Here is a 27679-nt window from a genome sequence, read left to right on the forward strand (position 1 = left end):
CTCCTGTCCCTGAGCTCCCACCCCGCCCCGCCTCGGTGTCCCTTCACTTTAAGGTTCGGCCTGTTCCGTGCGAGCACGTGCTCGCTGCCTCCCCGCCGCTCCCGTGCACGCGCGCCCCGCCCAGCCGCTGCGGAGCCGCGGGGACCGTGCGGGGCGCGGAGGCCCGACCGCTAGGCAGCCCCCGGGGTCGGGAGCCCAGTGCGGCCGGAAGCCCCGCCCCTGGTGGCCGGGGCGGGCCGGCGCCTGCGCAAACCCGGGCCGGGGCGGGGCTGTCGCGCGCAGCCGCGTAGGCCCCGCCCCCGCCGCCCGCGCTCGATTGCTTCTGTCTGGCGGCGGCAGCATGGCGGCGGCGGCGGTGCTGGAGGTCGGCTCAGCCCCGCAGTTCGAGGAGCTGCTGCGCCTCCGCGCCAAGTGAGCGGGCGGCGGGCGGCGGGCGGCGGCGGCGGGGACGGCGGGCGGCGGGCGGCGGGGGGCGCAGCTCCGGGCCCCGGCTCCCGGCGCCGGCGGAAGAGCGGGGCCCGACCCCAGCGCTCGGTCCGACCCCAGCCCGCCGGGCGCTCCCGGGCCCGGGCCCCCACGGTCCGGCCCGGCTCCGGTCCCCGGGCGCGGCGACGCGGTGACCGAGTCTGGGCTGCGAGGGGCACGGAGACCCCCGCGCGCGGCGTCGCCGGCGGAGGCGGAAGGGAGGCCCGCCGGGGTCCGGGCGGCGGCGGCACGTGCGTGTCGCCCTTGGGAAGGACGCCCGCAGGGCTGCGCAGGGGCCGCGCGCGGACACCCGGGGGCCGGGCTGCCCGGGAGCCCGCCGGGCAGGCTCCGTGGTGAGCGCCGCACCCGGCCTGGCGGGGACCGTCGGGTCCTCCGGCCCGGGACTGGGCGGGTCCCCCGGGTGGTGACGGGGGCGAGGGCCGCGGCGTCGGCGGCCTAGGACTGGCCGGGGGTCCCCGGGGCAAGCGCACCGGCCGGCGTCGGGCCGCAGCCTCCCCGAGCGCGGGTCGGGTCGGCGCAGTGCCCACCTCGGGGCGGGGGGTGAGTGGGGACGACGCAGGTCACACGGCGCCCAGCGCGCGGGGGCTCCGGGCGTCCCCCCTTCGCGTGCCGGTCCCTGCGGGGCGCTCACAGGCGAGTCCCGCGGCCTCCTGCCCCGACAGCCGGGCGAGGAGCGGCGGGGACGGCGCGGCCGACAGGGGCGGGGTCGCCTCTGCGGAGAGCGGGGCGGGTGGCGTGCCCGTCTCACGGGGGGCTGGCCGTGCGCTGGGGGTGCCGAAGCGGCGGCGGTGGCCGGAGCGGCCCGTCCGGCGGACTTGGGGTTGTCTGGGGCGCGGTTTTAAAGAAACGAGGGGCTGACGTTCTCGCCCTGACGACAGGTGGGCTGGGCTTCCCGCCACCGCCCCGACGCGCGCGGAGGGGGCCCGGGGCCGCTCTTGGCGACACGGTTCCGTTTCTGTGCCTCGGCTTGAAGTACCGAAGTCCTTAGAGTGTTCGCACCGGTGAACGTTTAAGTGGAAACACCACTTAGATGTCCTCTTGCCGCCGATCCGTCCTTGATGTGACTCAAAACTACTGTCCCGCGGGGACAGTTGCCGAGGCCGCGTGGGACGTGACGCGGGGCACCCGGGGAGGCTCCCGTCCGCGCAGCCCTGGGTGGAAACGGAGGCACGCGGGAGTGCTGATGGCGCTGCTACTGTAACGACGTAGAGCCCGCTCCCCAAACCCTCGCCTTTAACATTTCATGTCAGTTGCAAAAAGAAAATTACATTCTTTCGCTACCCGAGTCGCGTCGTTATGTTGCCGAAGCCTCAGCTGGCCTGCGCGGTGGGGACGGGAACAGCCGTCTGCGGGGCGATGGAGGCCTGGCCTGCTCGGAACGCAGTGACCAGGACAGTGCAGGCTCGCGGCCGCGGCCGTCCCTGCGGCAGGTGCGTGACAGCGGAGCGGAGCCCCCGCCCGAGAGGGACACGACCCGTGACCGAGCACGGCAGCCCCCTCTGAATCGTGGCCTCACTGCATCGCGGGATTTTAAATAATATCATCTCTAGTCATTTATCGCGGATTTTCACTATATTTTGGGATTTTGCGGTGCTGTATCCGTATGTTGTTAAGGTGACGTAGGTTTAAGAGTATGGAATATGTTTAAGAACACAAATAGTGTTTATAAAAGTGTGGAAAGGTTAATAAGGGACTGGGAACAGTTTACACGTGTGTGGGAAGGGTTTATAAAGCCTTAAAATATATATAAACTGTAAAGTAAATGTCAGGTTCTGCTTCGCGGGGGGTCTAGAACGTGATACCCGCAATAAGTGAGGGAATGCTGTAGTCTGGACTGAACCTGGCCTTTCTGGAAGGTTCTCCTTTGAGGGCACCACCTGGAATTAGGGGGCACTGGGGGGAAGGAGGAGCGAATGCTGTTCCTTAGGGTCGGGGCCGGGGGACGGGGCAGCTTCTGTCTCTTCAGCCGTGTGTCCTGATGCTATGGGTGTCGCACTCACGGGAAGGCGGAAGTTAAGTGTCTAAATCGGAGACGTGTGGATCACGTAAAGTGACAGCATCGATGTCATTCCTCAGTGTTTTTAAAGGGCTTTCCTATCTCCGTGCCAGCGCCCCGGCCGTTACTGCTCTTTCACAGACGTGCGAGTTAAGAGAATTGAGCGCTCTGGTGATGGAATGTGCGTCGTATGGGTTTTTTATTTTCTTTTTCACTCGTTGGTTCGTGGTGTTAAAGAGTTTGGTGACCTGTTTATTTTTCAAAAGATGTACTCATATCCCACGGTATTAAAAGTCTTTGACATATGATTTTAATGGCTTAATAATATTTTATATCACTCTTACAAACTGTATTGTTGGGCTGTGTACATTTACACTTACTTGCTTTGTAAAATAGCGGCAAGTATTCATGTACATAAACCTCTGTCTCTTGAATTGCATTCTTAGGACAGAGCCTTGAAAGTGTGTAAGATTTTTCTGGAGGGTTCCAGGTTCACTGTAACCGGCAGGCTATTTCACTCTGTCCTCTGTGTCATCGGATAGTATGAGCTTAAATATCTTCCTCCAAGCTGGTAGAAAGTTGGGTCATGAACTCGCTGTCATAAAACACACAGGTCGTAATTATTCGGCATGGTGGTTTTTGACAGTTGTATCCACACAGGTGACCTTCAGTGACAGCAAGGACGGGGAGCCCCAGAGGGGAGCCCCTGCGCAGCAGCCCTCGCTCTGGGCTCCTCTCTGCCACTGCGGCCCGTACTTCCTGCTCTTGGAGTCGATCGGAGGGGAGCCACGACCCCTGGTCTCCGGGGTCTGTCTCATTTTGCTCAGTGTGTGTTTGAGGTCCATCCATGTTGTAGGGTGTCCCCACAGTTGCTTTTTTGTGGCTGGGTAGTAGTCCGTCGTGTGAATTCACACATTCTCCAGCGTGTGGGCGTTTGGATCGCGTCCAGGATTTGGCCTTTGTGTCCCAGGCTGCTGTGAACACTTGCGTTTGGGGGCTCTTGTCCCGTCTCTCCATGCACTGGGTCTTGGGGCCCTTGTGTCCTCTGCAGAGGCTCTGTCAGAGGGAGCTGGAGCGGGCAGAAGCTCGCGTGGGAGGATTTTGAGGGGCCGGGTGGATCATTTCTGGCCTGCCTCCCCACAGCCAGGACTCAGACCCAGGGTCCCAAGCAGCTGCAGGGGAGTCAGAAGTGCAGCCCAGTGGCCTGCCCCAGAGGAGGGGAGCAGCACTGGAGGGACCCCGGGGGCGGCCGTGTAGACGCCACTCCCCAGTTCTGCTGATACAAACGAGGACCCGCAGGGGGTCCTTTCCTGCCTTAGGTGGGTCTCCCTTAGAGCCGGGGACCCTCCATCAGCATCCGCCCTCTCTCTGCCCACCCTCCGTTTCCCTTGGTTTCAGCAGTGACCTTGCTTCCTACCTGGACTCCCCGAAGCATCTCCCGAGCACTCTGCTTGTCCCTTCCCGGCACCTGCACGTGTGTCTGTGCCTCTGCCCGCTCTTCATGCCTTCGCTCCTGGTCCAGAGGGGACGGTCCCTGTGCTCCGGGTGAGCTCCGGCAGGCCTGCCCTCTCTGGCCCCGCTGGGACCGCCACATGAGCCACCCCCCCCGCCCCCGTCTCCTTTAGCCTCCGTTTGCACTGAGCAGACTTTCTTGTATGAGAAACACCCACTCGTGGGCCTGTCCCTGCCCCCGCCTGCTGCTCTCTGTCTGCAGCCGGGCCTCCCGGAGAGCAGGTCCCTGGCAGCCCGTGCCCCTCCTCTTCGGCTCAGCGCCCCTCGCTGCAGCGGCCGGGCCTGCGGGAGTCACTCCCGTCACCGGTCACCGGTGTCCTTGGCTGCTGCATGGGGTGGCTCTCATGCCTTCCTCTTGGCTTCGGTGAGGTCACCCCCAGGCTGTCCCGCTGGGCCGCGCCCTGGCTGCGTTTCCTCTCTGCCCCGTGGTTTCCGTTGAGGAGCCCCAGAGGCCCGCCTCTGTCTGGATTTACAAGCCCGCAGGTCACTGCCGACCTCTCTGCTGGGCTGCAGACCTCTGTGCGCGGCCTGTTAGACTCCCTCTCCTCGCAGGCTGGCAGCTTCTGTCCTGCGAGTCAGGTCTGGTGCCACCACTGGCCGTCCGTCACTGAGCCAGAAGCCCAGTCAGCTCCAGACAGTGCCTCCCCTGTCACCAAATCCCGCGTCTCTGTGTCTGAGCCCCCGGCGCCTCCCTTTGCTCCCACGCTTGGGCCCTGGGTGGTGGCTCCTGCTGCCACCGCACTGTGTTCCTGTGTCACCTTCTTGCACCCTCCCCCATGCGGCAGACTCAAAACGTGCTTCTTCCTGGCTTCCCAGGTCTTTTGAGGGCGGACGTTGGGGTTATATTTGAACTTAAAATTCTTAAAACTAGTTTTTCAGTTGGTTACTAGGGCAAACTTAAAGATATCTTTGTCAATGTCATTTTATATAACAACTTCACCCATACTTTCTTAATCCACTCTTCTGCCCGTTCATACTGTGTTCTAAAATTCTTCTGTAGCAGAAGCACGTAACAGGCGTGTCTGTGAGCAGCAGCTCAGCTTCTGCCCGCGTGCCTTCCCTCTCTGCACCCGGTCCCTGTCCCCGTGGTAGCGATGGCGCGCCCCCGTCATAGCCCCATGCGGGGATCGTGAGTGCTCACGTCGTAGCGATCGCGCCTCTGCTGTCATTCCCACGGACCCCGCGCCTCTGCTGAGTGAGCGGCGCCGGTGCTGGTGGCTCACAGACGAAGATGCAGAACCGCTGCCCGAGCTCGGTGTCGGCTCGGACTGCCGTCAGCTGGGAAATTCACCTGAGAGCACCGAGACCTTGCCAGTCCGGGCGTCTCGGTCCACGTTTAATGCAGCCCCGTTCTAGCAGAATGAGAAAAGTTCAGGTGGTTCTCCTAAAGGCTTTTTGTGGAGGTGGAGTTTATAGCAGTGTGTGCTTATGATCGAAGATACCATCGCTTTCTAAAACTGCGTTTTATTTACTTACAGGTCCCTCGTTGTGGTCCATTTCGGGGCGCCATGGGCCCCCCAGTGCGCTCAGATGGACGGCGTGATGGCGGAGTTAGCCAGAGAGCACCCCCAGGTCTCCTTTGTGAAGGTATTCCCATCTCCGTCCCCTAGGGGTTCCCGGGAGCCCATGGGAGGGGGTGGGGTGCGATTCCACGAGTTTATAGTTGGTGTTGGGATCTGTTAGTTTTGTAGTAGACTGTTCTTAAAAATCTTAAAATAGTTTTGCATTTCCCGGGTGCCAGGGAGTGTGCAGCTCACCACACTGCCCTTCGCACGTGCACAGGGCGGGCCGGGGGGTGCTTGTGGGCGAAAGCAGACTCGTCGTCCCCTGTGGACAGTGGTGGCTTCCGTAGGGAAAACTATTTAGTGGAAAAGCTCGGTGCGATGGGGAAAGCGTTCGGGGGGAGGGTGTGCCGGGAGCCAGGGGAAGGGGAGGCGGCCGCTCTCTGGGACTCGGCAAGCTTACGGGAGAGCCGGGACGTCTCCCTGACGCGGGCAGGAAGCAGAGGCGCAGGGAGCCAGACGGCCTCTCGCTGCCTGTGTGGTCCTGTGCGCGGCCGCTGTGGATTCTGGTGTCTCCCGGGCGGTGAGTGCTGGGACAGCGACTCCAGCTGAGCGCGTGCAGCGTGACCGCCCAGGACCGGCGCCGGTGTGGGCAGCCGGGCCGGAGCAGGAGGCGGGCGTCTCAGGAATGAGTCACGGGGAAGGCAGGCCCACCCTGTGGTCAAAAGCCTGGATTGAAAACAAACAAACAGGACCCAAAGCCTCACCTTTTCAAACCAGAATGCACGCGTGTATCGGACATGTTGGCAGGTATGCCCGTATGTGGAGTTCAGAGTGGTGTCTGCTGCGTTTGTGGGCCGCGCTTCGTGAGAACCGGGAGCGCGGGGCTGTCCGGACGGCGCGTGCGTGCGTGTGTGTGTGCGTGCGTGTGTGCACGTGCGTGTGTGTGTGTGTGTGTGCGGGCGCGTGTGCGCGCGCGTGCGTGCGTGTGTGCGTGCGTGTGTGCACGCGTGCGTGCGTGTGTGTGTGCATGCGTGCGTGTGTGTGTGTGCATGCGTGCGTGCGTGTGTGTGTGTGCAGGCGACAGCGCAGGCCGCCGCGGTAGCTGCGCTCGGAGCCGGTGCTGTCGTTGGGTGGCCCAGCACCCGTGGCCCTGCGCCCCGAAGGCCCCCGCCCCTCCCCCGGCCCCGCGAGCCCTGTGAGCGGCCGCCCGCGGCAATGTCGCCTGAGCGTCCCAGGGCTGCGTTATGCAGACGGAGCGAGGAGGCTTTTTAAAATTTAAGGGCTTCTTCCGAATTCCAGTGAGATGTGAACGTAACCCTAGAATGCAACCCTAAAACGCCCGGTATGAATAATGGAAGGGAACATTAAAGCTGCATGTTTGGTCGGTGATAAAAGGTAGCGATTACAAGTAAGATGAATGATTAAACGTTCAGTCATAAGATTCATCAGGACGCGGGTGGAGGTTGTCGGCCTGCTCGGGTGTGTAACGTTACTGGTGTCGGGAGCGCGTCGGCCCGCGCCACCTCCTGAATGATTTATGCGAAGCGGCGCTGGGGTCACTCCCCACACTGGCACCGCACTTGGCAGCGGGACTTCAGGTTGTTCAAGTGCTTAAGTGTCTCCGCACGCCAAGCTGGCGACACCTGAGCCGGCCTCGCTCGCCTTCCCGGGCCGGGTGGCTGGAGGCAGGAGCGGGCCAGGCGCGGTCACCTCCTGGATCCGCACTCGGAGGCATCGTGTCCCCCTCCTCCCGTCTGAGGTCCAGAGCAGGCGCGTTGTTTTATAGGAGTGGCCGTTTCTGGAATTTTATGTTTTATTTTTAAAAATAAAAGGCGTGTATATTTAAGGTGTATAGCGTGATGGTTTAAATCACATCCATTTGTGTGAAGTCGCCCATGTTCCCCTGTGGCCTTGTTTTTGGTCTCTGACCTTAGTCTGCGCCGTTGGTCAGACTGCTAGTCAGGGGGCATCTTGGGTCCTTGAGGTCGGAGCCTTTACCGTTTTCTAAATTGGTTCCCCTCGTGCAGGCGGCTTCCTGTCCCATGCTGGTCCCCCGCCCCCTTCCCCAGCTCAGCACCCTGAGGCGGCCGGGCTGCGGGTGCTCCTTGTGCCGTGTAATGCACGTGGGGACGGAGCTGCTCCAAGTCAGACTTCATACTGTTGGACTTCATTTAGTGTCAGTCCCGTTTGTGGGGTCGCCACGGTGCTTGCTTTCCGTGTCCGTGGTGACTTCGGCTGAAAGGCAGAGGCTGCGGCAGGCGTCACACAGGCCTGTCGGGAAAAGTCCAGCCGTTGTCACTACACTGAGAATGGTTTGCGCGATGTCCGTGTGACCTTGCAGCCAAGGAGAGGGGACTGTGGACTGGACTGCGCGTGCGTGAACAATGACGCTTTCACTGTACATGTCAGCAGGGGCGGTAGACGCCGATGACTGAGTGTGTGTACTGTGTGGCCGTCGCAGTCAAAGTGACTGAGCGGGTAGAGCAGTGACTCTGCCGCAAACTCTGCGTGAAGCTTGCACGTTCCTCTGCGGAAACTAGTTGGATGACTCAGGAGGCTTTCGGGGACAACACGGTGGGTGCAGTGTAAGTAAAAGGGGGGCCAGACACTTCAGAGGTGGTCGAGAGTCTGTGGAAGGTGACCCACGTTCTGGAAGGCCTGCAGCAGGCAGACCCCCTGAGAGTGTTCCGCGTGGACAGGCTGCCATCAGCACAGGTCGGCGACAGGCAGTGAGAGACCTGGGAGCTGCTCTGGGACTCCAGGGACCGCCGTGCCCGAAGGTTTGGTGCAGGACCGCCGCGGCTTCTGCTCCTGGGGCAGGGGGGCATCGTGCTGCAGCTGCTGGTGCCTTGATTCAAAGCGCTGCCAGTGCGCCAGCGTCCCCGGGAGGTCAGAGCGGAGAGCAGTCGTGGTTCTACGGCTCGTGTGGTCCGGACGCAAAGGCCTGGTCGTCCCAGTGGCAGTCGCCTGGTTCCCCACGCCCGGGGAGGCGCGGCAAGATCAGGACCGTGTGAACCTGTGTGTTCACACAGTTAGGAAGCAGCACCCTGTGTCCTCTGTCGGTTGAGAGGCAACATGATGAAAATGGCCGCAGCCGCGGGCAGCTGGTGCCGGGCAGCTTCATCACGACAACACGCCTGCTCACGCATCACGTCTCGTGCAGAGTCTTTGGTGAAACATCCAATCACCCACGTGACTCAGCCCCCCTACAGCCCAGATTTGGCCCCTGGGACTTCTGGATTTTCCCAAAACTAAAATCACCTTCGAAAGGGAAGAGGTTTCAGATGGTGGATGAGATTCAGGAAAATACGATGGGGCAGCGGATGGCGACGGGGAGACCTGTGTGGGGTCCCGAGGTGCCTGCTCTGAAGGGGACCAAGGCGTCACTGTCCCGTGTACCGTGTTTCCTGCGTCCCGTGTCTTCCTCAGTGACCGTCTCTGCCTCTCATAGGACGTGGCTGGGCACCTGTCGGACGGGCCTCGTAGCCTTAAGGTGCAGCTGGCCCTGTGTCACTCCTGAGGGCCCCCCAGTCCGGACGGGTCGCTGCTGGACTCGCGCTTCGGTCCCAGCCCGGGAGCACTGAGCGTGTCGGGCCGCCCGCGGGGCCCCCCGTCAGCTGCAGCCTGGCCGGGGCTCGGAGTCGGCGCCCGTTCGCGTTCATGGGTGTCGTGGCGCCGTCGGGGTGTGTTTCAGGAACCCTAAGAGTGCCTCTCGGGGAGTTCCCGTGGAACTGTCACCCTCAGAAACACCCTAGTTTCTGTCCACGCTGTCATGGGAGTAAAAGCAACCCGGTCTCCACAGTTTGTTAGCTGTCACCTCACTAAGTTCGGCAAAAGTCTTAAGAAAAAGTTATAGAAAATGTTAATTTAAATATCTATTTTGAAATTTATATCTGATTGACAAAGAATCTGATTTAGAAAATTTTCCTTCTCCGCCCCGTGTCGCAAGGCTGAACAGATTGTCCCTGAGTTGGGGCTGAGCGTCCCCTCCTCAGCCCCGCAGCCGCGGTGCCCCCGCCGGCGAGTGTTTATTTCCGACCTTGGCTTAGGCGCAGTGACCACCGTTCCCTCGATATTCTGTCAGCACTTACGTACCGGACACAGGCGTGCCACGCGCTGCGCTAGTCACTGGGAATGCGGAGCAGTGGGGTGCAGACCATGGTGGTGACAGTATCGAGGCCGTGTCGGGTGGTTGTAAGTGCCACCGCGGAGGTCAGTGGCGGCTGTGATGGAGGGACGGGGCGGTTGGGCGGGAGGAGCTAGCGGATGAGAAGGAGACTCGCTGGAAGAGCTCCGGTTCAGCGGGGGCGGACTGGGGGTGGGCGGGGGGCAGAGGAGGAGAGGGAGTGCCATGCCGTTGGAGAGCTGGACGGGGCCAGGCGGCCTCGTGGGCAGAGAGAGAGTGGGCTGTACCCGAGTGCAGTGGAAATGACCCAGTCTAGGCCCCGTCTGTCCCTCTGGCTGCTGTGGACAGTGGCTTGCAGGGGACAGGGTGAAGCCTGGGAGCAGAGAGGCCGCTCGGAGGCTGCTGTATGACTCTGGGTGGCAGGTGCCCAGGACACTGGCTGGGACAGAGCACGACGTGATGTCACCGTCTGAGCTGGCTTGTATTTTGGCGGGGGAACCCAGATGACCTATTGGTGGCTTGGATGTCAGGGGTGAGGGAGACGGATTGTCTCCGTTGGGGAGAGGGGCTGGGAGAGACCCGAGTGCGTGCCTGCAGGTGAGGGGTGTCGGGTCACCCGGAGCTGTGGCTTAGCTGAGCCACTCACGGCAGGGGCAGAGTGGCCGAGCAGCTCCGAAGCAGTCCTGGGCGTGCAGCCCGGCGCGGTGGCGAGGTGAAGGGAGGAGCTGGGGGTGAGTAAGTGTGTGTGTGGGGGCAGAAGCCGTGGAAAGCCAAGCGGAGGCATCCCCAGAAGGGCAGTGTGGTCACGCTTATTGAGCGGCACTGAAAGTCAGCAAAATGAGCGAAAACGAGTGACCGCTGGATTTGGTGAAATGGCTCCATGGCTCTGGAGCCAGACTGCGCCTCCCACGGCCAGTGGAGTCGGAACCTTGGCCACGTCCCAGCCTTGCAGTTCTGTTTCCTCCTGAAGCCGGCGCAGGGACGGTGCCCTTTGTGACGATGAAGGGAGTCAGCACGGCACGCACACCTGGAGCCCTGCCTGGCCTGGACGGGGTCACAGCTGGTGGCCGTCAGTGTCGGGCGGCCGTCGGTGGCCTCAGGCAGACTGCAGTCACCGGAGAGAGGGCCCTGCCTCTGGATCCATCTGTAGGGGCTGCACCCCTGCCTCTGCCCACCCTGTTGGCATGGGCGCCCGGTGCGCTGCGTGGGAATGGTCCAGGTTCAAGGTTCCCAGTGCGAGAGGTGCGAGGGCCCCCCACCGCCCTGAGGCATCCTGGGTGGGGCTCCGTTCTGGAAATGTGCGTACCTGGTCAGCCCAGAAGTCATGTGTACGTCCTGCCTCAGAACCTCAGTCTCTGATCGTTGTACTAGCGAACGTTCACTACGGTGAAGGTGCAGCTTTGCCGTCAGACAGACTCGAGTGGGTCCCTGCGCCCGGCTGTGGGCAGGTTACCGTGGAGCCGACGGGCCTCATGCCTCCCGGGCCCGCTCACGCAGGGCCTCCGTGCAGAAGCCTGGTGCCCGCCAGCAGCGGCCTGGGTCTGTCACTGCCGAAACTCATGGTCCACGTGCGTCAAGCCGTTTCCGAGGAGCGTGAGTGCTGCGCGGGGTTTGGACGTCAGACGCTCCGGTGTCCGGGCAACGGCTGTGTCTGCGTTGTCGCGTGCGGCCCGTGCTCAGGAGGCCATGCTGCCACCGCTGCCTGTCCTGTGAAGGCTGGGCTGTGGAGGCCCGTTTGCTTCCCGGAAGAGCGGCCCCTGGGGCCTCCTGGGGGCCAGCAGGACCGTGAGCGAGACCGGCTTTCAGGGCACGCAGGCCTGTCCGCACGGGGGCGGCTGCTGCCTGCTCGTCCCGGGCTAAGGCCGCGTTGCCTTGTTTCTCAGGGGAGCCCTGCTCGGGGCGTGTTTCACTTTCCGGCAGCATCTGTCGTGCCAAAGGTGGGACTCCTGCGGGAGCCCAGCCGGTGCCCAGTATAGGGGCCGTGGTCAAAGGACAGACAGCGCAGGGCCTGGCCGTCACCTCTCCTGCCCCCTGCCGTGACTGCGGGCTGTGAGACGGTGCAGACGCCGCTGTGACGTCCGTCCAGGCTGCAGAGCTGCCTCCCAGGGCTTGGCCTTCCCTTTGTTCTTGGTTTACGTCTCGGCAGCCGCTGCTGACTTACATGCACTGGAAGTGAGAACAGTTAGAACCGTGGTTTCGAAAGGGAAGGGAGCTTAGAGGGAGCCGCGTGGCGGCGATGAGAGGGCCCCGAGAGTGTGTGACGTGGGGGAACGGGCCGGGTGGCCGGCTGGCCGTGTCCCCTGCCGCCCGCAGGCTTCTGCTGGAAACGGGATTCCATGCCCAGGGGAAATCTTTCATGCTCGGAGAAATATGGTATATAGATTTTAAAAACTTTAAACAATGTAATTTATCAATAATTTTTATTTCCTACAGGTATACTATGAAGACAGATTTTTTTATTGGTTTTAAAAAGTTATATTACATTCACAGTCCTATGAGGGAAAGATACAGTATAACTCGGTTTTCCTCAAAGTACACTGTCGATGAAGCCCGACTTAACCAGCTTATAGTAATTGTGTGCTGATTACCGGGACTTGTGTTCCTAACCGTCTCAGATGTCACATGGCACCTGGTGGCGGTGGGTCACCCGGCGCATATGCTCACGTGGTGCAGGGCCCGAAGCGGGGGTAACCTGTATCAGACACCAGTCGTTTGTCGGAGAAATCCCCCTTCTTGCTTCGTAATCTGCGGGCGGCGGCCGCTGTCAGCCGTGATGTACTGCCTCCAGGAATTAGTCGATAGGGCCAACAGCACGCGCTGCTGTGGGCCGCAAATAGGCGCTGTAATCATGACGTGACCGGGGCCCGTGATTTATGGGATCCAATATCGCAGGAGCCGCATATGATTGGAAATTTACTAGGTCACTGGTGCACCGAGAATTTCCCTCAGCCTCCAGGCAGCCTCTGAAACGTGCGCAAAATAAACACCTCTGAACCCGTTTTGACACTGCAGACGGGGGTGGGGCACGCCCCATCGGGGTGGACCTCGTTGGCATGGAAACGTGCCCCCCGTGTCCACACCACCCCCGTAAAACATCAGCTGCCGGCCGGGGTGCCGCTGGTGAAGCCACGTGCGTCCTGAAGCCCCATGGAAGGGCCTTGTTGTAACTGAGCTTCGAGTCTCTTGTGTTACAGTTGGAAGCCGAAGCTGTCCCTGAAGTGTCCGAAAACTACGGAATCAGTTCTGTTCCTACCTTCCTGTTTTTCAAGGTAAGGCAACACCTGGCACAAGAGATTCTCCATCCGTCCTGGGCCGCGGGGTCTCTGTCCTGGCCCCCGTGCCCTCGCCCCCGACCCCTGAGCGTCCCGGCTCTGCCCCTTCTCCTGGTCGTCCCAGTGCCTGCTCGCCCTGGGGTCCTGGGAAGGTGACCGGGACGGGAGGCGCACTGACCGGAAGGGGAGCTTCTTGGGAAGGACTCGGATACGTGCTCTGGGCCCACACGCGGGCCGGGGGGCTGACGGAGGCAGGGCGTGCTCCCGGGCAGAGCGGGGCGCCGGCTGCCTCTGCTGCGGTCGGCGACCCTGAGGAGGCGGCCCCCGTCTGTGCTGCGGGGCCCGCCTGGGTGGGGCCTCACTCCCCCTCAGCGAAGGACATGTCCCTGTGGGGCGGGCGCCCTTGCCGCGTGCGTTAGACGGGCGTCGGGCTGAGTGGGAGGCCCCGCCGTGCCTGCGGTGGCCGGCGGGCCTCCCTGCGTGGGTCGTGAGCGTCCGTTCCACGCTCTTCCCGTCAGCTGCCTGGTGGGGGTTGGTGTGGGGGACGCGCAGGGGTTTTCCCGCTGCTCCGAAAGGACAGAAAGGAGAACAGCCAGTTGTTTCTAGAACAGATGCGTTGCAGGCCATCGGTGGTCGGATCTTAAAAGCTTCTCCAGCGACGGCACTGCCCCTTTGCAAACTGGCTCGAACCGCGGGTTTGTACTTGTCGCTGTCTCGGAACCTCAGGTGTAGAGGTGACGAAGAAACGCCACGTGTGTTCTAATGAGGTTTTTAACTTTAGAATTCTCAGAAAATCGACCGGTTAGATGGTGCCCATGCCCCAGAACTGACCAAAAAGGTCCAGCGACACGCGTCCGTGGGCGCCTTCCCGCCCAGCGGCCACGAGCCGCCCAGAGAAGACCTGGGCGTCCGCCTGAAGAAGCTGACGCACGCCGCCCCCTGCATGCTGTTCATGAAGGGGACTCCGCAGGAGCCGCGCTGCGGTAAGACGCGGGCCTCCCCGTCCCCGTCCCCGTCCCCGTCCCGGCGCGCCTGTGGTCACGCACCTCCGGGAAGTCGGGAAGGTGGCCGTCCCGGGGGCAGCGGGTGGTCGGGGGACATGAACCAGTTTGCACCACAGACTCAGAGTGTTGGTACCAGAGGCACCTTAGAGGTCATCTAATTCAAGGTCGTTGGGGACACGAGCGCCAGAGGCTGCGCGGGCCGTTCGCGCGGGTCCCCTGGGCGCTGGGTGGGGCCGGTCCAGCTGCATGTCGCTCCGTCCGGTTTCCGTGAGCCGTCCCTGTGTTCGCCTCGCCCGGGTGCGGCGGGTGGCAGGTCTCCCGGCCGCTGGTAGCGTCCCCGTGTCTGCAGCGGCCCCTGCGGCCGGGGTGTCCCCCGCTGCTGCCGCTGCCAGCTGGGAGCGTCTGGGAATCGAGAGAGTCCAGTCCCGGGCCTCCAGCCGCTCGTTTGCTGGCCCACACAGACGCTTACGCCCTCGTCGCGGTTTGGTTACCCGATCCCTCCGGCGTCGGGTTTCCGCTGTCCCCTGTGCTGCGCGCTCGGGCAGCTAAGGCCTCTCGGGGCTGTGGGGGGTCTGAGCGCGCTGTTTCAGAGGCCCAGGAGGGGCCGCGCCGAGGTGGGCGGCGGTGCCCCCAAGGGCGCGGACAGGCTCGCGGCCCGTCCTGGGTGACTTCCTGAAACCGCCAGGCTTCCAAATAAATTTCGTGGCAAACTCTTCCCTGTGTGGTTAGCAGATTACACACGGAATTATGAAAGCGTCTAGTTTAAAAATCAAGTTTCACGGTGAGGTCTATCTTGAAAGATTTTAAAAGTGGTCCCTTGATCTCTCAGGTCCTTGCTGGTGCTGCCAGGCCAGGTCGCCTGCTGCTCGGCTGCTGAAAAGCCAGCCTGGTCTGTCCCAGAGCCAGCGGGTGGCAGCCAGGCAGCCTGTGTCCTGGCGTCGGGTCTTCCGTGGAGGCTGCACCTGTTGGCTTCTGCTGCCAGGCCTGAGGGTCATTTCTGGTGCCTGATGCAGTGACAGCAGCAGGACCTGGAGCCCAGTCCTGTCGGTCAGTCTGCGGTGCTGCAGGCCTGGCTGTGGTGCGCGAGCCTGCGGGCCGGGGCAGACGCGGGGGGCCGCGGGCCGGGGAGGCTGGCGAACCTGCGGAAGGACCGGCGGCACGCCCTCCTCTGTGCCACCAAGCGGCGGCATCCTCTCGTCTTCCCTGAGTGAGGACCGCTGGCCCGGGGCACCGGAGGGGAGGACGGCCGAGGCGCCACGCCAGGGGCTCTGCGGTCCGGCCTCTGCCCCTCGCCACCTGCCTGGGTAACTGGGGTGCAGGTCAGTCACCCCCCGGGGCCTTCGTTTCCTGCTTGGCGGAGGGGGGCTGGGAGCCCCTCCTGGAGGCCCGTTCAGTTCAGGGGTGTGATTGTTCAGACAAGAGAGACCTGCGCCTGGAAATAGCCACTCGCCCGCGTCCCGTTCCCTTCGTTAGACTGAACTCACGATGTGCTCACGACCGTTCTAGAATAAGAAAGAAGCTTTGCAGCTCTTCAGACAGAGCAGAAAGCACAGTGATATAGACATTTAGGTAATAAAACCCTAATTAGGGAATTAAAAGATTTTTAGATACAAAGGATTTAACAGTTCCAGACAAGTACTTTATTTTTTACCATTTTGTAACTGCATTTAAAAACTTGTACTTTCCCACTACAGTTGACAGTCAATGTGCCACACTAGTTTCCGGGTGCGGCAGTGAGGGGACCGCCACAGAGCGCTCCCCCGGGATTTCCGGTGCCTGTAACTGCATTTCTGATAGACTTTCCTGGTCCCCGATGTTTTGGTTTCTGTCACGGCGTGTTTTTCTGTCACATGTACAAGGTCATTTCACGGTGCTGAGGTCCCTAATCACGGGCCCACTGGGGGGCTCGTGGAGAGATGCCCTCCCCGGACGCAGCCCTGGCGCTGCGCTGGTCGCTGGCCCTGGTCTGTGCACACGCAGCGGCGCAGACTTTCCCTCGGGCGCGCGCACGGCTGCCCCTTCCCTTCTGAGCCTGCTGAGTGGCAGATGGCTTTGCTGTCCCCACGGCACGTTTGCGATGAAGTGTGGGCAGGACCCCCGTGTGAGAGGGCGGCTGGGACCTGTGTCTGCGCAGAAGTCCCTGTGGAAGCTCTCCGCCGGTGACACCCCCGCTCCGTCCCGTGCCCCAGTGGGGCAGAGCGACGCTCGTGTGTGATCGGGTGGCGTCCCCTCACTTTCAGTTCATCGGAAAACACGAAGGGGTGGCCTTCCCATTGCGTATCAGGGGAGCCTGGGAAGCTGCTCCAGGGTCTGCCTTGGAGCCCCTTGGATGCGGCCCTGCCCTGCCCTGCCCTGCACTCCTGTGGGCTTCGCCCTCCGTGGGCTCAGCCTGCAGAGCTGTGAGGGGGTGAGCCCGACGTGGGGCCAGCCGCGCGTCACACTGTCCTCCCGCGGAGCCCCTTCGGGGACGGGACAGACAGGGCTCTCTAGTGCTAGGGGACGTTTAAGAAGCCCTGAGACTCTCGTCTCTGAACAGAACGCTAAATCCGCGAACGTGCGGGCTAACGAAGTTATTTGGGAATCCTTTTATCTATTTCCGTGAAAGCTTTTAGCAAAGCAGAAGGCATTTGAACCACAGCAGACATTTCTCCTGCAGTGAGAGTCCTTACTTAGGTTTTACTTTTTAAACCAGACACAGAAACATCGCGGGTTGAGTGTTCTTTAGGCCCCGTTGTCGTTGGTGAGGACGCGTGGCGCTGGGGGTCACGGGTCGCGTCTGCAGCCCTGAGTGGGAATGACCGTGGTCACAGGCTGGTTCTGTGGCGGTTAGACGTGGTCTTCCTGCTTCTGAATGTTCTTGTTGTGTGCGTGCATGTGTTCTTCTTTTAAAAAGTGTCAACGTTTTGCTGTTAGAACAAAGCCTTCTTACCGTTTTATTCTTAAGCGTCACATTTGCAGTCTGCCCCTTTAACCCTTAAAAATGAAACACTGCCAGTCACTCTGTCTCGCCTGCATGGAGTCGCCTAGAGCGAAAGTAAAGCTCTTTCTCAGCCAGTTGCAGTAGAAGCGAGTTCACATATTGGCAACAGAATAACCACCAGCAGTCAGCCGTTAGCTGTTGACTAATGAAGTCCCCGATGAGTGGAAAGCCCCGGAATCCGTGTTTCACTGCAGGCTGTACATGGGTTTGGCGCTTCAGTTGCAGGAAAAGCAGCTTGCGTCCCAGAAAGAACCCAGGGCGGGCAAAGTCGGTCTGCAGTTGCCTGGTAGGCGACACAGGAGTTGATAAATAATCAGACCAGAATGTGCTGCTCCGGCGCGCACGGCTGTGGACCTCTGTGCCTCCTGCACCCGGGCTTCCTCTGCGCACTGCCGGTGGGGGTGGGGGGGGGCTGGGCGCGTTCTGTCGCCGTGCGCCTGGTGTGGCGGCCGGGGAGCCCCTTCTGGGAGTGGCCTTGCGCTGCATTTCCTGATTCGATTTCACTTACAAATTGCCGATGCTCTTAGTCCTGCAGGAGTTTGGAGTCTGAAGAGTAGGGTTTTTTTCCAGACAGACCTGTTCGCAGAGGAGGGTGGCGGAGTGTCAGAGAGCCGAGGGCGTCTGCGCCGGGGCAGTGGGCGGGGCTCGCTTATGGAGGGAGAAGTACCCGCTTTTCAGGCGACACTGACCGTGTACAGAGGACTGACACACTCTCACCCCAGTGCTGATGGCACCGTAAGCAAACGATGTCAAAAAAGGATGGAACAAAAACGTGTCACTCAAGTGTAATAAAGTCACGGAGCAGCGGTTGTCCCCGCACTGTAGGGGAACAGTCACGTAACATACTTTGGGGAATGTAAATAGTCCTAAAGGAGAAACTGCCCCGTTCTAACAGCACATGAGTAAGAAGCCCTCAGTTTACTGGGTCCACGGGTCACGGGGGGAGGGCCGCTGTGGGGCTCAGTGTGCTGAGGGGCCCGTCTCAGGCCTCGGGGAACACGGCCCCTTCCTTCTGGCCGTCTTCTGTTTGGAGCTGGCGAAGCAGGCGGTAGGGAAGGGTGACAGGCCGCTGTGGCCTTGCGCAGCGCTGACTCAGAGCCGCAGAGTGGGCGGGGCGTCCCGCGCCCAGGCCGGCCCCCCGGCGGGTGGCCAGCGCGGGTGTGTCCCTGGGCGGACGGGGCCGGGCCCCCCGCTGGAGGGCTCTGCCTTTTGGCCAGTACTGTTTTTCTGCAACAAAAATGTGCCCGATGCACACAGAGGTTTTTAAAAAGTGGACAAGTGTATTGAGAAGTCACGCCGCACCTGCGCGTGGGGTGGCTGGTTCGCTGCTGGATACGGGGCTCTTGGAGCTGGTGTTCTACTTCCGTAGGTTCAGCCAGGCTCACGCAGTCACTGGTGAGACAGGCAGCTTATTAAGGCAACCCCTGGTAATATGCCCCCTGAATCGAAACGGGGTGTGTGCGTACGAGAGACGAACGCAGTGTGTGGTTTCCTCTCCGCCCGCAGGTTTCAGCCAGCAGATGCTGCAGATCCTCAGCAAACACAACATCCAGTTCAGCAGTTTCGACGTCTTCTCCGACGAGGAAGTCCGCCAGGGCCTCAAAACCTACTCCAACTGGCCCACCTACCCCCAGCTCTACGTTTCCGGCGAGCTCATAGGGGGCCTGGACATCGTGAAGGTCAGGATGGGCGGGGGGTCCGTGCGGGGCGAGCGTTTGCACTCAGGGCCTCGTTCTGTAACAAGTGCTGGGACGGGCCTCACGCGCGCCTCTCTCCGGGCCCCTGCGCCACCGGCGCGCGTCTGGGCCGCGTGCATGGGGTTCTGATGCGCCGGCTGTGCCGGGACCCGCGGGGCGCTGTGGTCGGGGGACCCCTTGTGATGAACCTGCACCTGCGTCGTTGTAGGAGCTGGAGGCGTCTGGAGAGCTGGACACAGTTTGCCCCAAGGCTCCCAAGTTGGAGGAAAGGTGAGTTTTAAGAATCCACCATTATTTTAGAGACATTTCTAACGGTCAGTCTGCAGCGCCTTCCCTGTCGGAATCAGGCTCCTCTCTGCGCCGCGGCTGTCGTTCTCCTGTTTGCTGTCCCGCAGGTCCCGCTGCCCTGGGGGCCTGGCCTGGGCTGGGGCGCTTTGTGTCCCGTGAGGATTAAGTGGAGGCTGTACTTTGTGTTCCAAGAATTGTCGCTGCCACCGTGGGACCACCAGGCTTTATTTAGTCGGCTCTGCTTTCCGGAGCCAGGGGCCAGATGCCCTGACGTCCGCTTTAGTCACGGGTCCTGCTCACGGCCTCGCCCTGGGCCGCTCCGGCTCCCGCGCGGGGTGCTGCCGCCCGCTGCTGTCACGCCTCACGGTCCCTGGGGCGGGGGCCCGCACGGCCTGTGCACCCACGGCAGCTCCCCGCCTCTCCCAGCCCCGCAGCGCCCCGTTGGGACTCCGAGCTGCAGATCTGCCTCACTGCTTTCCCGACGGGTTTCAGGCGGCGTCTAGACACTCCCTCCCATCGCAGTTCTGGGCTTCGGCCCGTGGGGGTGCGTAGAGGCTTTTTACCGCGGTCGGGGTGCACGAGCGTAGAGGCTTCAGAGGAACGTCTCAGGCCGGGCAGCTCACCGGCCGCCGTTGCTGGGGCACCAGTTTGTCAGTCTTGCCGTTCAACATTCTGAGACTCTTTAAAGCTTTAAAAATAACCCCTGGTGCGTCTGTCCCTGTTAATCAGGTAACGCTCACGGACAGTGCACCCCCCGCGCAGACCGGCCTGGGAGCGGCGCAGTTTCTCAGATGATTCGCGCCCTTCCCTGCCTGTGGGACGAGGAGGGACGCTCCCGGTCCTCCCTGTGCTCCCTGCGGTGCCCGGCCTGAGGAGCCTGCCGGGCCCCACGCAGCAGCCCTGGCCCGTGGCTTCAGGCAGCAGAGCGTGCCTGGCCGGGTCCCACCCGAAGTAACGTTCAGGGCGTCCTGAGTCACAGCTGAAAGGGCTCCTGGTAGGAAAAGTGCAGGAGCCCGAGTTCCCGGGCGAGGTGGCGTCTCTGGGTGGGACAGAGGACCGCTCTGCCTTCCTGGACTCCGGCGGCTGGTTTCTAGGGGAGGGGTCGGGACCAGCATGCTGCTGCTTCTCACGGTGGTTCTTTTCGAGGGTCAGCCCGTCGGCCTCTGTTGGACGTGCACGTGACAGCTCTGTGCGTGGTTTGTCATTTTGTGTGTGACGGCTTCACTCTAGGAGAGACAGAGCCACAGACGATCCAGAGCCAAGGGCAGGAGGCAAGCCTGGGGACGGGTCCCCACGCGGCCTGCAGGCCTCCGCGGCCCTCTTGCCCCCATGCAAGCCGCTCCTGAGCTCTGTTTCTGGACTCGAGGCTGAGGTGCAGGTGGCGATGTGTGACACCAGTCAGGTCACAGTGTGGGAAGGGCTGAACCAGTCGCCCGACCTCCGGGGGAGCACGTGACGTTAGCAGCTGCTGTTAGAAGCCGTGCCAGGTGCAGCGCGCCCCTCGAGGGCGACCCTGTGGGCGCTCTGCGGCATGGGGAGCATGCGCGGCCTCCGGAGGGAGGGGGGACACGCGAGAGGGGCGCGGGGGTCCTGGAGGGCCTCACGACCGCTGCCTTACTGAGCGCGGTGTCACTGACGCAGAACTGGGAGGCGACGGGCCTCAGTGCAGCTGGAAGGCTCACTTGTTGCCTTAGAACCCGTGCCGTGTTCTGCAGCGGCTTAGGGAGGGGGCGGAGGGGAGCGTGTCGGCCGTGTGCTCGTGACGCCCCTCGGGCTGCAGCCGCCCCCCGCACATGCTCCCCCGCAGTGTGCAGAAGCGGCACCAGCCGCCCAGGCCGGCCGCCTCACCCGCCTCTCTCCCCGCAGGCTCGCGGCGCTGACGAGGAAGGCCCCGGTGATGCTCTTCATGAAGGGGAGCAAGCAGGTAGGGGGCTCCCGGCCGTCTCCTCCGGAGCTCGTTTGGAGACGGCATCTGTGGCACGGGGACGCCCCTCTTCGGCTGAGGGAGCCCTGGAGGGGTCCGGACAGGGGGGCCTCAGTGGTGCTTGCGCGGAGTGGACAGAGCCCCCCCGCTGACTGTCCCGGCCTCCCCGGCGCACTGCGCGGGCCGTGGGGGCTGTGGGGGCCGTGGGGCCTGCGGCCCAGCCTCTCCCTCTCTCACTTCAGGAAGCCAAGTGCGGGTTCAGCAAGCAGATTCTGGAGATACTGAACAGCACCGGGTAAGTCAGCCTTTTCAAATGGTGTGTTTGAGAAGCTCTGACTTCCCGGTTCCAGGTCCGTGTATCCTTAGTTATGCCGCGATCCTGCGTCATGAGCGCTTGGAATCAGACGACAAGAGAATGTTCTGGCCGGTGTCACACTACTGGGAACCATGAACTAACTATGTGTCCAGTTTCCGAAAGGAAAGTTAGTAACTGAGTCCTTACCAGGCATGATGATATTTTAGGGAAAGTGGATTATAGGTTTTAGTTTCCTTTAAAAAATGTTCCCGTGTGTCACCCGTGCATGGAGCTGACGGAGGGCTGATCATCTTGGTCTGATGGGCGCAGCTCAAACGCAGGGTCCTTGCCTCTGGTCCGCTCAGTGAGAGCATTGTGAGCGGTTTCCATGGTTACAGACAGAAGGACTGTTACACGTCAGTTATAGCTCATGCGGAAAACGGAAACAAAACCACTCACCTGGATGTACTCAGCACATGTTCCAAAGGGTCTGTCACGTGTCTTTGCTTATTTCTCTTATTTCTTAGTTCACAGTTGCTTTTCAATATTGTAAGTATTCAAGCCATAGCTTTAAATAGATTAGGCAGCCCTATGAAATTACAGGGAAAGTAATTTTCAGAATGTTCAGGCGTTCTCAGGCAGAGCGGGAAGTCGTCAGCTGAGTGGTGCAGGTATAAACACCATCTTAGGGACATAGAGAGAAATGATTGGTTTCTGCACACGACTGGGACGCTTTACGGAGCCGAGGCCGGTCCGTTCATTGTCTAGTGGGGTCTGGCCTATGCCTGTTTGCTGTGCTGCGGACGGAGGACAGGCCGGCTTCGTTTTGGTCGTTATTCTTAAGGCCTCTTTCTCTGCTGTCCCTCTGCCGCGCTCCACGGGGACACACACTCAGTCCCCTTGGCCCTGTGCCCTGGGGCACCTGTGGCAGGTCAGGAGTCACGGACATGCCAGCACTGGGCCTGTGTCACCCCCGTGTCGGGAGTGTCCCCCGTCCACTTTCTGTCTCGTGTCTGCGGTCCGGATGGGACGGAAGCGCCAGCCCCCCGGACCTGGGGCTGCTTTGGGAGAGAGAGCCCCTGCCCCGCGGGCCTCTGCAGCTCTGGCTGGAAAACGCGTGAACTCGAGGTGTCATGGGTGTGTGGAGGAAGGAGCCCTGGCTCTGCTCCTGCTCCCTGCTCCTGCGCTGGCTGTCCCCTGGGTTGCCCTGAGTCCCTCGCCACAGGGGGCGAGGTGTGCGTGGTCCCTTTACAGAGAACAGCGGGGACTCCTGGGCCCACGGCCCCGATGCCCCCGGTCCCTGACAGATGGCCTGTGACCGTCTCGGGCCGTCTGCATGAGGGGGGCTGCCTCCTTCAGGTCTCCCTGAGGGGAGGCCACGCTCGTGGGGGTCCTTTGTAAAAAGAAAACTGCTTTTCCTCTTTCAAACATTCCTTTTTCGGTCCTTGCTGCTGGTTTGTGCTGTCGTCCTGTGTTTGCGCTGCTCCTGCACCTCGACGGTTTCCTTGGGGACGGCCTCACCGAGCACACAGGCCTCCTGAGGAGCGTGGCTCTGGGTGTCCTGTGTGGCCTTCTGTGGCCGACTTTGAAACTGCACAGGCCCCAGTCACACACGGACCGGTTCCCCGACCCCCGTGCGGTGTTTCACGCGTTCGTGCAGTGCTGTCTGCAGCAGAGTCCTGCAGGAAGCGCGTCCCCACGGGGTAGCCGGCCTCCGCCTGCAGGCGGGTGTCCTGGCGGGAAGCCTCCCACCGTGGCCTGTGGGGCCTGCTGGTGGTTTCTCTCGCTCTTGAAGGACGCAGCCGTTCGGCCCTGTCGAGCCAGTGTTGCCCAGGGAAAGGCCAGACAGACGCGTGTCTTGGAAGGACTACGAGGCAAACTGCCCCCAACGCCTTGGCTCGGTGGGAAACTCCCCGTCCAGCAGAGGCTTCAGGGTCACGGATGAGAGAGAACAAAGTTACCCAGACGCTGTCCTCTGTCTGGGAGGAGAGGAGGCGGCAGGCCTCTCTAGTGGAGAAGGGCGCTGAACGCTCCCTCCTAGACCCTTTCATTGAGGAGGGGATTCGGGAGATGCAAGGTCAAGATTCAAGAATCGTCAATTAGCTTCAGACGCGTGGGTTACAGCTGACAGTTACTGATTACAGACGTCAGTGTAAAGGACAGTGACCAGTCTGTCAGGGCCTGTTAGACATCCTGACACCATGCTGACCTGGGGACAAGGCTTCATGCGCTTCTGCTGCCCACTGTTTGTAGGTAACTGAGAGATAAGAAAAGCAGAGCAGGCTTCAAAGCATATTATGCGTTCTTTAAGTCTAGTTCCCATGGGAGCCCTCTGGGTGGCCTCCGAGTCTCGCCTGCCTCTGGCCTTCCCGGTTTTCCGGCCGAGGCTTTCGGCCTCCTAGGGCCTGGCTTGCCGCGGGGCTACAGTTCCCGAAACCGCACGGAGCGGCCCCTGCAGACTGGATTCTGAGCAGTTCCTGACAGCTCGGGAAGTCCTATCAGTTCCATTTTCTACAGTGAATTTGTTAGTCCCAAAATGGTTTACTTACTTTTCTTGACTATTTTTAAAACACAAAACCGGCTTTACGGTTTTTCTTCAACCCTGAACTTCTGGTTGAAACGTTTCCCTTTCCTCCCGCAGGGTCGACTACGAGACATTCGACATACTGGAGGACGAAGAGGTGAGTTCTGCGCTTTCTGGCCTCGGTCTCGCTACTGTCGCTTGAGCCGGCTGGACGGCTCCAGGGTCCCGTTGTTTTCGCAGGTGCGGCAAGGACTGAAGACGTTCTCCAGCTGGCCCACGTACCCCCAGCTCTACGTGAACGGGGAGCTCGTCGGCGGCCTGGACATAGTGAAGGTGCGTCCCCGTCCCCGGCGCCCGGGGGCAGAGGGCTTGGAGCAGGGACTCTGCGCCATCCTGCTGCCTCTCCCCTGGCCTCCCGCCCCGCCCCTTCCAGGCCAGGGTGGCCGTTCCCTCTGTCACTGCTGCGCCAGGCTGTCCTCCCCGCTGCCGCAAGCTAGTCAGGTGCTCCCTCCCGGCGGGCCTCTCCCGACACCGGCTGCCGCTCCTGGGTGGTGGGCCCGCATTTCCTTTGTTTCTCTGATACAGATGCATCTGTAATTAGATTGGTTTTGAAATAGACACAAACACATCGCTTTTTTTTTTAGGAACTGAAAGAAAATGGTGAATTGCTGCCTACGCTGAAAGGAGAAAATTAATAACTGCTGCCCGTGGCCTGAGTGCAGGACGCACTTCGTGCCTGCGGGCAGCCCGTGGCCAGGCCCCCCGTGGGTGTGGGTGTGGAGGGCGGGGGGATGACTCTTCCCTGCTTTGCCCTGTGTGCTCTGCACTCCACGGCTGTGCTAAAGACATGTATGTTACATTTTTTTTTCCACCAAAAATAGATTGCAATAAACATCTTTAAATTCAATGGAAAACCTTGTGTAAAAAGTACATATCTTTCCATGGTACGCGGGCCCCTGCAGCCCAGCCCGAGAAGGACGCAGCCTCAGCAGGTGGAGCCGTGCGCCGGAGTCCGGTCCACAGGGTCGTCAGAGCAGCTCACAGGCGGGCCAGCGGCCCCTCGCTGGGCAGAGGCCCCGTGGCGGCGTGGGAGTTCTCGTGACATCTTTTCTGATGGCCCCACTGAGCCGGGGGCGGGGGCGGGGGTCAGGGTTGCCCAGGCAACGCAGGGCAGATGGGGTCTGGGCTCAGCGAGTGGCAGCAGCACGCTCCTGGGACACACTTCAGAGGACACCGTCCCTGATGGGCGCCTCATGGCACGCGGAGCGGCAGCACATGCAGCGGGTGTCGTGGCTGCGTGTTCAGTGTCCCAGCTTACGTCAGCATCACGGGGACCGTGCTGAGTGAGCCCAGAGGAGCCTGAGGGTGCCTGAGGTCCGTGGGAGTGTCAGCAGCAGCGTGTGGGAAACATTGCTACATTAGGCCTCTGTCACACATGCCACTAACGGGGTGGCCGAATGCAGCGTGTGGTCCTTTGGCCTGTTATGGCCATGACACCTTCCCAGCCTGGTCACCTGCCTGGTGGTGTCAGGGGAGGGTGCAGCCATCGGCCACGTGGAGAAGGAACAGGAAAGGCCCTGGCCGGGCGGTGCGGCGGGTGGGAGCGTTGCCCCGTACACCAAAAGATTGGGGGTTCGATCCCCGGTCGGGGCACATTCCTGGGTTGTGGGTTTGGTCCCCAGTTGAGATGCGTATGGGAGGCAACTGATCAGTTTCTCTCTCCCTCCCTCTCTAAAATCAATAAACATTAAAAAAAAATATCCCAGGGAAGCGCGTGGGTGCAGCGAGGAGGGCTCGCCCTGCCGCGGCCGCGTCGTCTGTCTGTGCAGAGGAGGCAGCGGCCGCCCGGGAGCCTGTGACGAGGGCGTCTGCAGTCACAGAGGCCCTGCTCGGGGGCGGAGCCGACTCACGGTGGGTTTTCTCGCCGCTGTGTGTGTGTGACCAGACGCAGCTGCTCGAGCACCGTCCACGGGCTGCTTTAAAGGGAAAATCGCTGTTGAAGCAGAACCTGGGAACCGTGGGCGGAAGGGGTCCTAGCTGTGCTGCCGCGAAACCACGGGCGCATCCCGGGCGAGGCTCCGTCCTCCTGTGCCCTTGGTCCCACTGACCCCAAACTCCCGCCACCTGCGACCTGCTTTCAGGACGTGCTCAGTCCCCAGGAGCCACCTGTCCTGTGACGTCTTCTGCGAAGTCCCCTTCTCACCTCACCTGTCCTCGGCAGGACTGTCGCTCTCAGACTCGATGAGCTCACTTTCCCTGACGCTTCCTAGGATGAAGAAAATGCCTGACTTTTGCCATAAAGCCCCGCTCTGGTTTGGGGACCACCCTTCCAGCCCCAGTGCTCCGTTTTCCGCTGGGTGGTGGAAAGCTTCCACGGAGTCCTCCTTGCCTGAGATCGTGGTCTGAGTTGGGGTGAGGGTTCAGTTTTCGGGGTGTCACGCGCCAAGCGGGGGTTCATCTGCGTTTCTCTTACGTCAGTCAGGTGAGGCTCGTGGGCCCCGGGCTGCTGCAGTGAGTGGGGTGTCTCACTAGAATTGGGAGTTCGGGAGATCCTCACACCACTGACAGCTTGGTCCTGATCTGGTTCTATTGGGTGTATGTTAGGAGTAAGGCGGTCCTCGGGCCCAGCGGACCCTCAGATCCCACCAGCAGGCCCCATCAGTTTTCGAACAAGATCACACTCGCCCCTGTACCGTTTTGGCAGAAAAGCCCTCCTGTCTCCGAAGCATGAACCCTAGAGACAGTGGTTCCCAGCAGGGGGCACGGGCCCCACGAGTGTGGGGTGCGGGTGCGGGTGGGGGCGGAGCCGCCCTGCCCTGCCGTTGGGGAGCAGGGGCCCTGGGCACGCCCAGCCCTGCCCACGGCTCAGCCCTGCAGCCCCCGAGTGCTGTTCCCTTGTGCCCGGAGGTGACTTCCCTGGGAACCCTCGTTCCCAGGGCGTTGGTGTCCCTTGGGCATGGGGCCCGCCCACAGGGGTGGCATTATTTTTAAGCTCTGATTTTGCCTGGTAACCAAAACTGGAAAGGAGAAACCGATGAAAGGAGTCAGGGGCCGTGCTGGTGATGAACGCGGGGATGGAGGATTTGTTCGAGGGTCTAGCAGCAGCGTCGGAGCAGGCATTTCTGTCCCCAACCCTGAGGCTTGCCCCTTCCCATCAGGCGTGAGACCCGATGGCTTTCGTGCCTGTCCTGAGAAGTGCGAGGCCGCCTGGGCCGGGACTCTCCCTCTGGCCGCCGTCCGTCCCGCCCCCCGTGACCTGCTGACTCCCTGAGGCCCCAGGACTGACCGGAAGCCCACGGCAGAGTCGGGGCTGTGGAAGGTCGCCCTTGTGAAGGCGGCAGAGGAGACGGGCCGGCCTCGCCCGCTTGTCTGGGGGGCGCTGGGTGGCACCGCTGGGCCTCGCGGGTGCCCGGTCCTCGATCATTAGAGGAAGAAAAACAGGACTTTCCGTTTTAAATCTTTACAGCAACGGATATTTCATCCTACTCAGGAGTTTAAAGTTCAGACAGTTTTTACAAAACAGCGTATTTTTATAACCAGAAAACCTCATTGAAATAACTTCTTTTAAGGGAACATTGCGGTCATGCCGAGAAGCCGGGTTGGTGGCTGAAACAGCCGCAACCACAGAGCCCTGGGCCAGGGCATCGGCCCCCACCCTGTCGGGTGTCGGGGGGCTGCACACACAAGACCGTCCTTGTCAGACTCGCAGTGAAAAGCTCACGCCTGAAATAGGAAACAGGGTTCTGATTTAACTTTTAATTCAGCTTTCTTAAGACTGACAGTTCCTTGTGACTAAAATAGAAAACATTTCTAAATAAAAGTAGTTGATACTTGGCAAGGAAATTCAGTTTTTATTTATATATATTTCAGATATTGAGTTCTAGGACCGGGTATGTTAACTGATGCTTCATTCACTGAGATGGGGACTTTCTTTTTTTAATCTTTAAAAAAATTTCAGTTTCTCATTTATGGTTGACATACAGTTGATATTAGTTTCAAGTGTTCAACGTAGTGACTAGACATCTAGATAATTTACCAAGTGATCACCCCCGAAGCGTCTAGTGCCCCCC

The 27679-nt window shown here is 61.1% G+C and overlaps 1 protein-coding gene across 1 annotated transcript; it reads left to right on the top strand.

Annotated features, from left to right (window-relative positions):
- The first annotated feature begins 303 nt into the window (after positions 1-303).
- On the top strand, positions 304-24516 carry GLRX3 (glutaredoxin 3). The gene is made up of 11 exons (XM_090278788.1): positions 304-411; positions 5473-5581; positions 12820-12894; positions 13679-13880; positions 18388-18560; positions 18787-18848; positions 20733-20790; positions 21033-21085; positions 23727-23766; positions 23850-23942; positions 24254-24516. The coding sequence occupies exons 1-11, from the start codon at positions 341-343 to the stop codon at positions 24302-24304; spliced, it is 987 nt and encodes a 328-aa protein (XP_090134914.1). The 5' UTR covers positions 304-340; the 3' UTR covers positions 24305-24516.
- The last annotated feature ends 3163 nt before the right edge of the window (positions 24517-27679 follow it).

Source organism: Furipterus horrens, unplaced genomic scaffold (genome assembly GCF_987537825.1).
Source record: "Furipterus horrens unplaced genomic scaffold, mFurHor1.1.pri manual_scaffold_5, whole genome shotgun sequence".
In the NCBI taxonomy this organism is placed as follows: Eukaryota; Metazoa; Chordata; class Mammalia; order Chiroptera; family Furipteridae; genus Furipterus; species Furipterus horrens.